This window comes from Empidonax traillii, unplaced genomic scaffold, assembly GCF_003031625.1.
Source record: "Empidonax traillii isolate 1590-97213 ecotype Southwest subspecies unplaced genomic scaffold, ASM303162v1 scaffold713:size524338, whole genome shotgun sequence".
Classification (NCBI taxonomy): domain Eukaryota; kingdom Metazoa; phylum Chordata; class Aves; order Passeriformes; family Tyrannidae; genus Empidonax; species Empidonax traillii.
Genome location: NW_020955906.1, coordinates 361,545 through 377,841, shown reverse-complemented (window position 1 = coordinate 377,841; position 16,297 = coordinate 361,545). Strand labels below are relative to the sequence as shown.

Below are 16,297 nucleotides of genomic sequence, written 5' to 3'. Positions count from 1 at the left end.
CCTGGTTTATGTGCATGTCTGTATGCACAGATATCTTACTAGAACTTGAAAACTATTCCTATGCTGCCTGTGCGTAGTGCTGCACACTCATGCTTTTCTATATTCCCATTTCCTCGGCGCCGCGGCAGGCGGTGGCGGCCCCTTTCCCCGCTCCGGGCATTCCCAGCACTGTCCCGGGCCGCTCCTTGCCCGCCGCCCCGGCCGCCAGCGCAGCTGAGGAGCCGGGCCGGGCCGGGGGCGGCGGGCGGGCAGAGTGAGGCCCCGCGGCTCTCCCCGCCCCCGGACCGCGGGGCCCTCGGGCCCTGCCGGCCCGCCGGCGGCGGGGAAGGGCATGGAGTTGGCGGGAGTCTATAAAAAGGCGCCGTAAGACGAGGCCGCCGTCCTGCCGGAGCCGCCGGGAGAGGCGGGGGCGCGGCGCCGCCAGGCACGATGATCAACCCCAACTACCCCTGGGGCTACGACAGCGACAACGGTGAGCGCGGGGACCGCCCGGCCCCGCCGCGGGTCTGGGAGCACAGCCCAGGAAAAACGGGGTCCCCGCGTCCCGAGGGAGCATGAGGGGGGATACGGGCTCCAGGCGGGCCCGGGGCTGTGCAGGTGGCGTGGCAGTGGCCGGATGGTTGTCGCTCGCAGGTGTGGAAGAGGCGATGCTGGTGGCAGGAGAAGTCGATGGCAGGGGGTCTCTTAAGTTAAATAAAGTCATTTTTCCTACTGTTAATGTAACTTAAAATTTGTCAAATTTAAGCTAACCTTAAATTGGGAGCGCGGTGCAGCCACGGTCCCTCCTGCCTGCAGAGACTGGGGACATGAGTGGCCTCTTGTTCCTGAACTTTGCTGCGGGAAGAACCAGCTCAGCCTCGGACAGGCATATTCCACATGAACTTACTGGTGAAACCATGATGATAATTAAATCCATGTTTCAAATTCCTGGCTTGTTCAGGAATTAGTGGTCTTTTCTCACTCCAGATGGATACATGGTGCCACATTTGAATCATTTTGTGTATGTCCCAACATATTTCTAGCCACTGCTGGACTTGGAGTATATACCTCTGGTTTCCTTCCTTGGTGTATTGTCAGCCTCCTAATAAGTCTTGAGGTTGCTATGAGAGTTTTAGGTTCAGTTGAATGACTTGCACTATCCGGTATTCCAGATCATTCTAGAATAATTGGATTGCATTTTATACTGTGAAACTCTTGACAGGACATGAATAATAATAACCAGGCAATTAGTAACCTACTTATTAATGCACTGAATTGATGTTCTGTAATGAAGCAAAGCCAAGCTTGTGTTTATTGTAACACAAGTATAATTTATACCTAGCTAGAAAAGGTTTTCATATTTCTCTGTACTTTTTTCTAGGACCAGATCAGTGGCACAAAAATTACCCGACTGCCAAAGGACGCCATCAGTCACCAATTGAAATCAATAATAAAGAGGTTCATTATGATAGTTCCCTATTACCATGGTTTGCTAGTTATGATCCTGGTGCAGCTAAGACCATCCTCAATAACGGGAAAACCTGCAGAGTTATGTTTGATGATTCATTCGATAGATCAGGTCAGTTTTGTTTGCATTTCTGACTGTCATTATACATCAGTGGCTATTTCTCAATTTGCATGGAAGAGCCTGCTCTAAATGCTCAGGCTATCAGAAGGTCTCTTTGTACTGCCAGTGTGATGTGCAGGTTTCTGTGACTCCAGTGCCCTGCACTACTGCTGGGAAAGGCCTGGGACTGCTTTAAAGTCTGTAGGTAAAATCCTAGGGAAGGGAGAGAGCTGCAAAGAAACGTGGTGCAGGATGAATTAAAGTGTAAGGTAAATTTCTGAGCTTGCAAAAAGCCATTGCAGTTGTGTTGCTTTCCAGGAGCTAGGAGTCCAGGCTTTATCTGTGAGAACTGGATTCCATTTAAGCTGTTTGAGATGCCTAACAGAACATCCTAAGTTGTAATACTTAAAAACTCTATTCACGTAATTTCTGGTAAATGAAGTAATGAACCAGATATTGCCACAAAGTCACGGTAATTAATCAGTTAAAACTCTTTGGCATTCATGAGATTTTATCTTAATGAAGATTATAGGGCAGAGAAATGTCAGTGTTTCAGGTCTAATGTCCAAAATCTTTTATCCACCTGTATCTATGACAACATACAGTGTACAGACTTATTTCTTAACTGCATTAAAAGTGCCACTTTCTATTACAACATAACTAGGATTGACAGCTATAATTACTGGGAGTAATTTTACAAATAGATTGTTTCATGTTAAGTATATGTGGACACGGATTTAATTTCATGGATTTTAATAAATGACTTGGGTTTCATGAAAACTGAGAATCAAAATGTATGTAAACTGGGATAGTTAATATACTACCAAAAGTCACAAAAAATTACTATACAGTCAGGAGATTGGTTACTTCTCTAGCAAAGTGGGAATTTTTAATGTTATTTGAAGAAAAATATTATTCATGTCAGATAAAATGATACATAAAGAGATGTAGCTGTGGCATAGGAGAAGACCTCCATGACTATTACTTACCATTTTTTACCATCTGTTGTATTTGTTATAACAGCATCAGATATATCAGTGGTTGCATCTTTTGCATAAATCCCAAAGGATTTTGAAAGGGAGGGAGTATCCAGGCACAACCATCTACCACATGGATGCAGCACTCACCAGAAAGAGCAGAAAGTTTGGGGATGTTCTGAATAATTTTTCAGATGAACTGCTCAGTAACTGTTGTGTTTTGATCTCAGAAGTAAAAAGTGACTCACTGCAGAAAAAGTAGGTGTATTTCTGAACTCTTTGAAGTCAGGAAACATTCAGTGTTTGCTGTTGCATCTCCTTTGTTATACCATAGCCTTTAGAGACTGTGGGTGGTGTTCCTTCTCTAATATAATGCTAATTGCAGGACAAATTCCACTGTGCATACTCCTACTGACTTGAGCATGTTTTAAGTTTTTTAGGATATGTACAGTGGCTTATTTTTTATGTAAAAGAACCACCAGCTGCATAATACATACATATGCAATAGAAATCAGAGAAAAATAAAACTTCTATGCCTTTGTAACTAAGACATTCTATGTCTTCTTAGGACAAGAGGGCACGGTCTTAAGCTCTGCCATGGGAGGTTTAGGTTGACTATTAGAAAGAGGTTCTTTACAGAGAGAGTGATCAGGCATTGGAATGTCCTGCCCAGAGAGGTGGTGGATTCACCATCCCTGGAGGTTTTTAAGATGAGGCTGGATGTGGCACTGAGTGCCATGATCCAGTCATCACAGTGGGTTGGATCAAGGGTTGGACTTGATGATCTCGGAGGTCTCTTCCAATCCAGTTAATTCTATAATTCTATGATTCTGTGATTCTATATATGTATTTACCGCTCTGTCTATCTGAATTATGTCTGAGTTAACCAGAAAACTAAGGGCTTCATTTATTTTCCTAACTTCTTCAGTTAGACTGGTCATACTCACATCAGCACTTCTATTTAGATTTTTGTTAATGTAGATAAAATAGATTACTGAATAAATTACAACGGCCAGTGATAAAATTAATTACTTTGGATGTCTCCAAGTTTTACATCCATTGTGTCTTTTCTGCCAAGAACACTTGGAATATTCACAATTGGAACAGTCCCTTAAATTATTAGAGAGCCTGCCATCCAATGTAATTCAGGTATTAGGTTAAACGAGGCCTTATTACTGTTATCTTTGGAGTTAGTCTAGTGGAAGGAATTTGAGAATTTATTTCCAGCTATTTATAAAGCCCATTTAAGAATCTGCTATACAGTTAAAGGCTTTGCTGACAGATAGTTGCTTTAGAAGTGGTGTCATGCCTCTGCTACCTGTCTGTACCAGTTAATAGTTTGTTGTGGTCTCAGTTTCCTGTCTTACCAGACCTACATAGAAGAAGGGCCTTATACACTGTAAAGTCGTTGCAGGTGGAGGCTGGAGTCTCAAAATCCAGGAAAGAACTGGGAGCTGAAATCAAACCTCCTGCGTGACTGGGCCCAGTAAAACTCATACCAGAACTTGGGTACTTTGGCATCCTACCACTTGTATGTTTTTTGGCCCAAATGGCAACTCAGATACTCTCTTAGATTCAGCAGTGACCAAGTTTTGGTTTGAATTAGGTCTGCAATCTTATTTCCACTAGCAGGGTCCATTTTTTTCTAAAATTCCAAAAATATTCATGTCAGAGAAGTGTCCTGAGATCATCTAACTGGTGGGACCAGTGGTGCCGAGTGAGATATCTAGCTTGTAACTTCCTTACAAATAATGACTCTTTGGCTTTTCTTGTAATGCCTTGGTTAGATGGTTATATCAAGGTGTTTGATCATTGAGAAATAGTAATGATCCATAATTCTGGTAGTGGAACACAGACAGAGCAGCTGAGGAGGGCTACACTAAGATTATATCAAATGTATGCCTTCCTTTATCTTCTCACTTCATTGGTTTTGTTAGCATTTTTTATGGAAGTTCATCAACCAACAAATTTCCAAAACTAAAAACGATGTGTTACAAGGTAGGTGAGAGTGGGAGGCAGGCTGACAGACTTCTGTCTGACACTTCTCTTTCCCAGTCTTTCCCTGTAGGAGTAAATAGTTCAAATAGAAACAAAAGTAATTATTCTGCGTACCTATTCAATGATTGCTTAAAAAAAATTTCAGTGAGAACTGAAATTTCAGTTCCAAAAGCTTTTAGGAAGTGCCTTTTATCCTGCAGTTAGCCAGACTGTCTCAGTACAGAGATCCTCTTATGAACAGAGGCTTTTTTTAGACATTTAAGATACAGCACTGACATGAAAAAGCTGTGGTTTCTGTACTGCACTGTTAGATTCTGTTATAAAGCAGCATAACAAAGGTAATGTGTCTTTTCAGTTGTCATACAGTGATACATTACTAATTTAATTTCACTGTGGTTTACCAGTTCATTTTATGGATTTGGCAGGATTCAAGATCATAACTCTTGTGAGAACAGTTCTTTCTTTTCATGTTTATAAACACAACTCATCTTATGAGTCTGTTTTGTTCTCCTTGCATTCTTCCACCTGAATTTCACAGTATGCCTTCACAGCAAACAGGGAAGGCATTTGCGTAGGCCTAAATTTGCCCGTTTTTCTAGTAAGGACACGTGACAATTGACGCAAGTGCAGATTAACTACTAGAACCCTACAGAAGCTGCTCAGCAAATGGATGCATTTTTTTCAAACCCGTCTCGTCACATTTCTTTCTCTTGTCAATGACACTAACCTAGCTAAGGTTAAGTGACTGAGTGGCCATGTCCACTCAAACTGCATCACACCTTCATTTTGCTGTGTGTACACAGAGTGAGAGACAAGGTTTTTATTGCCTTAGTTACATCCTTCTGTGCAATACTTGCCTAGTGATTACACTGAGAGTGAAAAAAACCCTTTGTTTTATTAGCTTCTGTCTCATGCTGCTCAGCTTGTGACAGATCAAATAAAAAGTGAGCTTTTTTCTGCAATAGATGTCCATGTGTATATTCATGTAGGATTGCTCTGTGATAGACCATTCTTCCATGTGGATGGGGCAGGGAACAGAATTTGAGCAAGACTGACCTGACATTTCTGTCTGGTATTGGGCGCTGATGGAGGGTGATGTGGAAACTCATATAGTCAGTCAGTCACTGAGCAATGGGATGAGAGTTTGCACCAATAAGGCATCAAAAAGGAGTGGATACTTTTCTCACTTGTCTTCCTGGGGTGGTTTGTATATTCCTGCACCTGGCTCATGTTACTTTAATGACATCAAGTTTAAGGAAGTTACATTGTGGTAACTCTGCTGTGGCCATCCTGTTATTTCCTGTACAGCAGAACCAGGAACAGAAATGCCATCTTTCCAATATTCAGAAGTGCAGCCATTCAGCTAACTATGTGAAAAGGATTACACAGTATTTCAGAAGACTTAAGAAAGAGAAAAGCTGGCTGCCTGTCTATCAGTGATCGAGTCTGCAGGCTCCTTTTTTAAAGCTCTTGCTTTTATTTTGTACAGTGGCATAGGTAGAAGCTCAGAGTGAGTCATGGGCCTTCTGGAAAGCCATCTTTTTTAAAGTGTTTTGTGATAGGAAGACAGCTATTACACCCTTAAAACTGTGAGTCTCAGATATTTAAAGTAAACGTTTCCTTTGTAATAATTGTTAGAATAATTCCCTGTTACATATAAATATTATATATTAATACTACTGAAAAACAATGTGAAGATACCACTGCTTCTTTATAAACTTTTATTTAATATTCTTTTTCTGTTATATGATTGTGTATTTATTTGTGTGGTATTGAAAACAAAAGCCCAGGAGGATAGATACCTTTAGGATTTAGGCTCCAGGACATGTTTTAAAGAAATAAAGATTTCTTTTACTGTTTTTGAGCTATGTAGACCTAGTTTGAGATTTTTTATATTTCAGATATTGGAGAACTTCATTCTTGTAATTGCTGTGTTTACTTTTCTTTTTTTAAAATGTAGTGAAATTTCATTTACGTGCATTGTCATTTCATATATTTATATGTTTAATAGTACACATTTGCAATTACAGAAAAGAAACACCTTTTCGTGCTTCTGGAGATTTTGGTTGCATCATTCTGTCTGCTTAAATTGTGCTAGGTAAAAGTTACTGTCTATTTTTAGATGAGTGAAGCTGGAATGTGTTGGCACAAGGTGATCCAGAGCTTCACCTAACGCCCAATCAAAAATGTCTGCGGATGGCCCATCAGCGAAAATAATGACATGTTTTTACCTTAAAGAGGATTCTTTGGTCTTACAGATCTATTTTAATGGAGAATTGATGGTCTTGTCAGCTACTGCTGTTACCATGTCTGCATCCGCCACAGTTCTGAATGTCTGTGGGAAGAAGTAAAAGGAATTTCTTGAGAATAACAGCTTGCTGTGGTCTTAGTACTTTATTTCTTGACATGATAATGGATTTAATTCCTTTCCAGATTGAAGTATATTTTTCTCTGGCATATAAAGACTTGTTCTTGACTACTGCTGAATGTTTTATAGGAATGCTGTGACGTCCATCCTCAAAAAAAAAATGATTGAGAATTGAATATTTTTTAGTTTTTGATGTATGTAAAGAATTTCTTCAGTTTTTATTGGTCCTTTCAAATACACCACCTTCATTTACAATATTATTTCAAGATGGTAAGATTATTTAGAATACTGGGTATCATTCATCACTGAATTCATCACAGGTTGAACTTTTCTTTAGAAAAATAGCCTGTATTCTCAGTGATTGCTTTTCTGGCTCATTCACTGTTTTCCTTCTCCTCTTCTATAGCCGGAGGGAGCAGCCATTATGGAGAAGCAGCATCAGTAATTTCATAGCTTTTTAAAGAAATACATTGTAGCCTGCAGTAAGACACACAATTTTGTAGTGTTTTGTGGGAATTTGTTTATCATTTAGGACTTCAGTAGTTGATCTCAATTATGGTTATGTTTGTGTGCTTTCATATGGGTAGATATTAGACTGAATTCAGGGAGAGATTAAGACATCTAAATTTAGGTGTCTTATTTTGGGATTTTAAGAGCTGGTGGGTTGTATCTCCAAAATGCCATTCTAGTCAACAGAGTTGGAGCTACGTTTAATCAATGGAGACCAGAGAGCAAGTCAGTTCACCATCTGTTGAGTGTCTACCTTAAGGCAAGCAGAATTACTCCAGAGACTTGACTATTATGATTACTTCAGAAATACTACACCCAAACACAGGCATCTTGTGACATCTTTGATAACCTAATCTATTTCACCATGCCTCCAGATACTGCTTTAGAAATGCACAGTTCTTCTACAGGTCACATCTTTCAGTTCTGTCCAGGTGTTTTTGGAATATCCCAGAAATTACTAGATGCTCATTTATGCAGCTGAATTAAATCAGTGATCTCTAATGACTATAATGGAAACCTAGACACAGAACATTTTCATCTGCCTTTAAGTGCATAGAGCTGAAAATAGTTGCCTGAACTACTGCTGAAATTGGTGCAGATTTTCAAGTGGCACTCAGTTCTGTCAGCATCTGTAGAGGCATCTGTACATTAAATATGTAAATATGTGTGTAAATATTTTAGATACATATGTATTTAATTTAAAAGAAATGGAAGATACTTGAGTCTGATGCTGTTGCAGATTATCCTTTGCAGTGCTGAGAGGTGGGCCACTTCCAGGAGTCTTCAGGCTACGTCAGCTGCACTTCCACTGGGGCTCGTCTGATGACCATGGCTCTGAGCATGTTGTGAATGGAGTGAGGTATGCAGGAGAGGTAAGACTCACCACTTTTTACTTAAAAACAGGCTGTAAAGTAAAGTTTCTCATTATTGTTCAAGTGAGACAAAATTTGCCATTTGTCTGCTTTCCAGGTAGTTCTTTATTTATTTGTGCCATTTTATTCTTGCTCCCATCAACTCTTATAAATTTGAATTAGGCTGAAGCAATTCCTGCAGCATAAGAAAAATACTATCTGAAACAAAAGTTTCCACGTTCTCAAAACAACGTGATTTGAAACACCATACAGCAAGACTGAATTATTCAACAGTGCAAACTTACTAAAACAGTATTCTGGAAGTATAATATTATAGCAGAAGTATAAACTTGCAGTGGCAGCAAGGAGGAAGAACGTTACTTTGATTCTCTGCCACTGTAGGATTGTAAGTGAACTAATAACGTACAGAGCTTACATTCACATGGATTCTTTCTGGAACTGCTGTAATTTGAATGCCCCAAGGAAATGAATCATTATCAGTAGATGACATCTGAATTAGGTGTTTTACCTGCTTACATTAGCATCTTATTCAGCTTTAAGATGAGATTTCAGTTATATTTTTTCAATTTCTGTATTAAGAAGTTTATTTTAAAGCAAATAGTAGTAGAAATGGTAATATATGACTGATATTACTAATATATGACTTGCTGTCCCTTTTTTTCTTTTTCCTTTCTAATCATCATTCTTTATTGCCTCAAACATGCTCATTTATATGATGAACTGCAAATTCAACCTCTGATGGCTTGCTGTTCAATAATGTTGTTTAATATATGTTTTTCCTTGTTTCAAGCTACACGTGTTACACTGGAATCCCAAATACAGTAATTACCTTGATGCTAGGAGAAGAACTGATGGGGTAGCTGTTTTGGCCATATTTTTGCAAGTAAGTAGAAGCATGTAACCCTTCATTGTTACTGCTACTATAGAGTTTTCTGTTCTTAGAGAGTTAGAAAAAGCAAGAACCTCTAAATATATATTCTAGCTATCCTACCACACTGAAGGACTTGTCTTTTGATAATGTATCCTTTTCAAGTTATAGAGCATGAGTCATGTTATCTCAAATGGTATCCAATACTACACACACTTGTCCCTGCAGCTATTGTGTGACTGTGTGGCTGGTGGAATGGGGGACATGTGTCAAAAGTGGCCCTTTGCCCAACAGCAGTCAGCTGTCTTCTATGCTAATCATGGACGGATTTCAAGGACAGATACCTCTTCTAGGCTTTTCATGAACCATCTCCCAAACAAAACTCTTTCACAGACAATACATGTAACTCATCCTTTTTTTAAATCCTTTTGGGGTCATGCAGCCTTAGCTTGAAATATTGCCCATTGCTCTCTCTTGTTTAATTAATATTCACTAGACATATAACCCAGATGTCTTTTTTGAGATCAACAGTTGCAAACAATAGATCTGACCATGAAGTCTGTTTTTAAACTAGAATAAAACTTTTTTCCAAATTCTGTACTTGAGTCCAAAGAGCTGTTTATCTTTGTTAGGCTAAAATTTAGCATCAAGAGGAATAACTATATTGCAAAATTACCTGTTATGCTCTATTTCTGTACTGATAGAATTTCTCCCTTTGTATCATAATATTTGTTGGGGTACAGACAAAGGTACAGAGAGAAGACATATCTTACTAAGCTGGTGTGGGCAATAGGTTAGATTAATGTTTTGTAACTTTATAGTAGATACACATATAGAAAAATAGAAGAAAGCTGATCAAGAACTCTTTGCCTAGTTCATACCTTCTTCTTAACAGGTAGGGGAAACTCCTAAACCAGAGATGAAGAGAATTCTTGAAGAAATAAATGCTATCAAAACAAAGGTAATGATGTTGGGCTTTTCATTTTAGGAAGATTGCTGCAAAGTCTCAAGAGAAAAAAAAATCAAGATGCCTGACTTTCTATCTTTCAAATTCTGCTCTGCAACATTGCCAGAATATTTCTGTAAATAAAAACATGGGCAGTTTTTGATTAACATGAAGAGTCCTTTCTTCCATTTACATATGAGCCTTCTCTGGCTTTAGTGGGCCTTTTAAATTTGGGAAAACGAGACATTTCGCTAAACTTTACTCACCTAGTAAACTACGCATGGAGTCTTACTTCCTCAGTGGTCAGTGCAAAATAAAAGGCATCTTTGGAAATTGGTCCATTCAGTCTTAATATAGGCTGCCAAATGGTCCTTTGAAATGTCACTGAGTAGACATTTGCATCTCAGGTAACATTATGTGATAAATCTCACATTTCGTAGGCTGTGGTGCTCATTATTAGCACAAATATTATAAAAGTAGTACCTGTATCACTTTGTTATATGGTGACCTCATCCAATATTCAATAGTTAGACAGACTTTCCATAAGAAAGGAGGCCAGAAGGAAGAGTATTTCTGCACAGAAATGAGTGAAACAGTACATTGGTACTGGATGTTGCTTCACATAAGTTAGCTCAGGTACAACAAGCAGCATCACGGAGTTTTTCATTGTGTTCTGCTTCTCTGGGCCCACCTGTGAGGGTTGTTCAGTCCACTTATCTTCACACTGCATCATTATTTCTTGTGCAGATCTGTGCTTAGTTTCCTTAGTTCATACCTTTGAAGTATCTGTTTCTTAAAAGAGAGCAAATTGACTAGATCTGTTGATGAGCTTTCTGTTTGGTTTTGTTGTGTTGTTTTGGGTTTTTTTAAAGGGGAAAGAAGTTCCTTTTCCAAACTTCGATCCTTCAATTCTTTTCCCAAAATCTCACGACTACTGGACGTACCATGGATCTTTCACTACTCCGCCTTGTGAAGAGTGTGTCACCTGGATTATTCTTAGAGAGCCTATCATAGTCAGTTCAGACCAGGTAAACTTCAAATTGATAATATTTTACCCACTTTTTACTTAAATGTTGGAGCCTGATCTTATTCTTTTGACAAGGAAAAATGCTTATTGGGTTTGTGAAAAATTACATGATGAAAAGGACACTGAAATAGATCAGACACTATGGTAGGACAAGTCCACAGACATCTGAAGGCTTTATTAAAAACATAAAACAGTGGAGATCGTAAGAGATTATAGCAGTTTGGAGTGTGACTGACAGCAGCCTCTAATTACTATAGATGAGGTTTCTTGCCTATGATTCAGCCTATGGATCTACTCATACCACAGAAGTGAGATCTGAGGTTATTCCTCTAGCCAGCAGACTACAGTGATACCACAGCACAAATTCCAAGACTCCAGGATAGTGAGCACATGAATATTAATCAAGGGACTGACATATTATGTAGATATAGGTAAACATATAACTTTTCATTTGAGGTTCTCAAGGTGATAATGTGTTTCAGTGCATTGACTGATGTGCATGTATCACCAAAAATAATTTCCATTTTCTAGTCCTTTGTATTTATGGGGCTTTTTGTGTTAAATAATACAGCTCATGGAAACCTTAGCTGGCAAGAGATGAAATATGGAAATGTATTCATATAATCTACAACTTAATTTTTTAGTTTATTGAATTAATCTGCCTCCTGTTTCCTTGCCCATCCAAAAATTAAAATATGGGGGCTGTTTTGAAGGGGATACTTGTGTGAAAAATACAAATATGGTCTGACTGGTTTCCACAAAATGAATCTGCTTTGATGTTTATATTACAGAAGATCAACTACAGACTTTGCTGGGAAAAGTGTAGTACTTACTGAGAATCTCTGATTTAAAATCCATTTTTAAAAGAATAACTAATCACATCATTGATCCAGCTTCATGAAAAGGCTTTTTGAACACTGCTGTGTTTGGGTCATGGTCCTTTTTTCAGCTGTTCTATAGTGAGTGAATTTTGGGAAACATACAGACTGTTCTTTAACTAACCCTCCTGTAGAAAAAATGAAGCATTTAAGGTAAAGGTGAAATTATTACATACAGATAGGACATTGGCTCTTATCCTGAGGAAACTGCTTTTCAGGCAGAATTGGCACTGTGTGTGAATTACTGTATACAAACACAATAGAAAGACTTCCCCTTACTCCAGGGGGCCTGCAGTCTAAATAGTGTATTCATAAGAGGATTGTGTTGCCAATTATTTCTAATCCTAGGAAATGTACTACCATGGCAGCCTCATTAATAGTGATTATTTTAAGTGTGTGTGCATTTGCAGTGGATTGCTTGGATGCTTTAGCAGCCAGATGGTAACTGTATATTAGCCACAAGGGTAAGCGCAGTGGCTGTGAATCAGTACTCTGCAGGAAAAGTCAATTCACCAGAAATCCCTGTGAGATATAGAGTGGGTGGCCTAGCTGCTCAAATTACTTTTAATGAAAGAATAGGAATTTAACTGTGGAATAACTCTGTCCAGTTGCAGACTAATTTTTTCATCTTTATGTAGCTGTAACCCGAATACATATTTTTTTACTGAGTAGAGCAGATCTTCCACAAATAATAATAAACCTCAGCACCCTTCTCCAATAGTGCTTTGTCAGTATTAATAAAATTGATGAACAATTTTCAGCTCTTACTCCTCCCATAGAAATTATTCTTTATCTGAAATCTGAAATTTGATTTAAGATTAATAATCCATCTGAGGCATATTGTACTGGTTATAAATGTGACCTCATCATTTTCAGGCAGACTGAGGTAGCTGGCTTTTCTGAGCTGTGTAGTGAAGAACAATGTTGAGATGCCTGAGCCAGCTCAGTCCATAAACTGGAACTAGTATAATCACAATTAATCCAGATTTTACAACCCAAACCAAAGTTCTGCTTCTATTGGACTTGAAGTCTGTACTGGGAAAAGGTAGCTACATCAGCATGTTGAAGCTCCTTGTGAACTAAGGTGATTCATGCCATGCTTGGGGCTATGCTTTCAAGTTTACATGTGGAAAATGTGTGAATGCTTTTCGTTGTAAGTGATTTAAACAGGGAAGTGTCTGAGTCAGAGCTGATGCGCTTTGGGTCTAATGTTGTGCATAGCAGGGACAACAAATGAACATAATGTATCTGTAAGTGGCATATGTGTTGTGCCCTCAGAAAGGAATAGAGGAAGAACATTATACAGTTTTGAAGAGTATGGGCCGAATTCCTGTTATGGCATCCCTCAACAAAACTCCATACCTTGGTTAAAAATAAATGGCCAGGGAGAGTCAAGCTGCAGACCTTGTTTACAAACAATTTGAAACCTTGACCAAGTCATTATCGAGGTTTATACGTCTGTTATTAATAATAAACTTTGTGTCACCATGAAAATGAACAATTGGTTTATAATTTAGGCTTAAAACCTTGCAGTTCTAGAGGTGCTAAGGCATACCTCATGTATGCACCTCTAGGAGAGGTTTATTAGAGCACATTCTGCTCTATTTGCATTTTCTGAGTACTTCCCACAGTTTCTGTGGCTGTGCACAGTCCTGTAGACAGTACATAAATGACACTACTTTTCACAATCCTGTTCAGGTAGGACCCATTTTTCCATCTTGACTATTTCTAAGAGGATCACTGTGAAGAAAAGAGCATGAGTATAGCTCTTGTGGTGGTGGGGAGGTGAAGGCCATCTTCGCAACTTTGAAGGAGACTTTGTTCGCAGCTTCTGGGGCTGGACCAGCCTCCTTGGTTTAATTGCTGGGCTGTGGATTTGATCCCAAAGGATTCCCATCAGGATACTTCAATTTTTGCTCTTCTGCAGATGGCGAAGCTCCGCAGCCTATCCAAGAATGCCGAGAATGAACCTGATCGCCCCTTGGTTGATAACTGGCGCCCGACTCAGCCTCGGTATTTCAGGATGGTGAGCGCATCATTCCTCTAGGACCTGGCTCATGTTGGGTGGCTCCGAGTGAGGCGATCTCTAGAACTAAGAGATGCTTTTGTTTTGTGTCCTTTGTTGCATTTAGACAGAACTCTAGATCTAGGTCTGGAGGCTGAAACTTGAGTTGTGAAATGTGGATTTCACTTTCAGAGGATAACATTTATTTAGGCAAATCCTATTGTTAAAATGGAAGTAGAGAATCTGTTTGGTTCTTCATAACTGCTTTAAAATTAGCTTTTGTTAATAGTACAAAGGAAGAAGGAAGATGCTACTAACAATTACAGAACCATTTCCTGTTGCCAACATGTTCCTTGATGTTTGCCTTATTGCATGCCAAAGAGGTTGCAGTTAAGAGAATTGTTTTCACCATTAAAAACTTATTTTTCAATAGTTGTTTTCAGCATTATCCATATCCAGCTCTGAGCTGCACCAGGTAATGTTCAAGGCATTCTTGGAAATAAATTTGATACTTACATAAAATATAAAGGGATAGGAAATTGTATTGTTATCATTGATAAAGAACTAAATTTTTAATTTCTTACAGCAATGGACAGGTGAAACAGATGTCTGTTCTGAAAACTGTATTCAGCAAGTTATATGTAGTAAAAACAATGGAAAGGGGAAGAGCTGTTTCTGTTTGTGTCACAACTGGTTGTGTCTATTAAGACTGATTTTCCAGTCAAAGTGACATGAATTTTGTGAAGTTGGTCCTTGTATCCTGAATATATATTTTCTTCATGTATGCAAGTGGCTTTTTCTGTGTAAAAGGGGTGTTAAAATGGGAAGAGTCCTTAATCTTTTTTGTGGGGTTTTTTTGAGACAGATTCTCACTTCACTGCTGTCAGTGAAAGTTGTGCATAAATATCTGAAACCACAATTTGGCTCCTGATCAAAATGCAATTGACCAGGGTGTTCTCATCTCTTGTTTTGTCATAAACAGCAATGAAACAGGATTGTAAGTCTATACCTGAAATAACACTATTTCTGTGTTAAAAAATCCAACAATAATAAATATGTTTACTTAAGTTTTTTTTTGTTCTGTGTTATTTACTATTTAGAAACATGTAAAAAGAACAGGATTTTAAAGAAAGACTTGTCAATGTCCTCTGTAATATACCTTTATGGAAACTGATGATGGATAACATCTTTTTCAGATGTTTGTTTGAACTACAAAAGTACTGACTTCACATGACTGCAAGCAAGGAAATAGCATCTTAAATAGCTACGTCACTGATATATCCATATCAATTCTTTTAGTGGTATCACCTCTATTCTGACAATGGCTTCTTTGCAACTTCATATGAATCAACTTCACAAGTTGATTGCACAGTGGAAGAGTTCAGTCTGTATCTAAAACCATTAAGCTGAATGGTAATTTATATTGAGCTCTGGAAATACAAAGCAGATAGTGCTCTGGCAGTAGCTGGACTTGGCTGCCATGTTCTAGAGCACGAGGATGTTGCTGAGCTTGGTCATGGGAGACGGGTTATATTCCTTGTCTCCAGGTTCCCCTCTGTGAAAGTTTCTGGACTGTGTCCTCACTTTGCTTTCTTCCTTCAAATAGGTAGTGTTTTGGCTTGAAAATTTCATCTAGTTATTGTTAGTGTTTCCCAACTAATTTCCCAAGTGGCTTGCATTGTGCTGTTTGTGTTTGCAGCTTCTTCATTTGTAGCTTTGTTGGGAAATGATTCAGATGAGGTAACATCTGTTTACATTACACACACGTTTTGCTGACCTGTCTTACATATTTATAACTCCACTTACTTGGATGGATGGCTTACACTAATAAAGCCTGTGCAGGTCTGTATGTTTGAAAATGTGTTTTTTTAAGCACATAATTAAATTTAACATCTACCCAGCTGTTTTGTTGCAGGACAGTTCAAAGCAAAGCTTTGTGTTTGAGCACCAGTACCCAACACAGTGTTAGCTGTAGGGTTAAGGACATTCTGCTGGATTGTGCTTTATACTTCAGAGGAAGGTTTAAATCTTAAAGGTTTATTTTGCTCATAAATTTCTAAGTAAATATCCAAATCAGCATCAAGAAATATTCTGTATCTGTTAACTGATGTTATTCTAAACATAAATGCAAGTCACAGAACACCACTGACCATGCAGGACAAGGTTCTGATAGAATACCCAGTTCTTCCTGCCTTTAGGTGAAAATGGCAATATCCTGATGTGTGAAAACATAGGGGAAAATACTATAAACACCTATCTAGTTGGTTTTTTGCATTCAGTTCTGCAGTATATATCTGTCTGC

General features: G+C 38.7%; 1 protein-coding gene across 5 annotated transcripts; it reads left to right on the top strand.

Moving 5' to 3' along the window:
• Positions 1-246: 246 nt before the first annotated feature.
• LOC114065906 (carbonic anhydrase 3-like) lies at positions 247-15,047 on the top strand. 5 transcript variants are annotated; one of them, XM_027900158.1, is made up of 8 exons: positions 247-472; positions 1,361-1,558; positions 2,565-2,781; positions 8,139-8,271; positions 9,062-9,154; positions 10,035-10,100; positions 10,958-11,113; positions 13,918-15,047. In XM_027900158.1, the coding sequence occupies exons 1-8, from the start codon at positions 430-432 to the stop codon at positions 14,035-14,037; spliced, it is 1,026 nt and encodes a 341-aa protein (XP_027755959.1). In that variant the 5' UTR covers positions 247-429; the 3' UTR covers positions 14,038-15,047. The 5 variants fall into 5 exon arrangements, with proteins under 5 accessions (XP_027755959.1, XP_027755961.1, XP_027755956.1 ...); XM_027900155.1 differs by lacking the exon at positions 247-472 and adding an exon at positions 484-698 and having other exon boundaries at positions 2,570-2,781; XM_027900156.1 differs by lacking the exon at positions 247-472 and adding an exon at positions 485-633.
• The last annotated feature ends 1,250 nt before the right edge of the window (positions 15,048-16,297 follow it).

Excerpts from the sequence above, each read along its gene's own strand:
- LOC114065906 (XM_027900155.1), top strand. The coding sequence starts at position 555 with ATGAGGGGGGATACGGGCTCCAGGCGGGCCCGGGGCTGTGCAGGTGGC. Across the intron at positions 8,272-9,061 it reads GAGTGAGGTATGCAGGAGAG|CTACACGTGTTACACTGGAA; the intron begins GTAAGACTCACC and ends CCTTGTTTCAAG. Across the intron at positions 9,155-10,034 it reads TTTTGGCCATATTTTTGCAA|GTAGGGGAAACTCCTAAACC; the intron begins GTAAGTAGAAGC and ends TCTTCTTAACAG.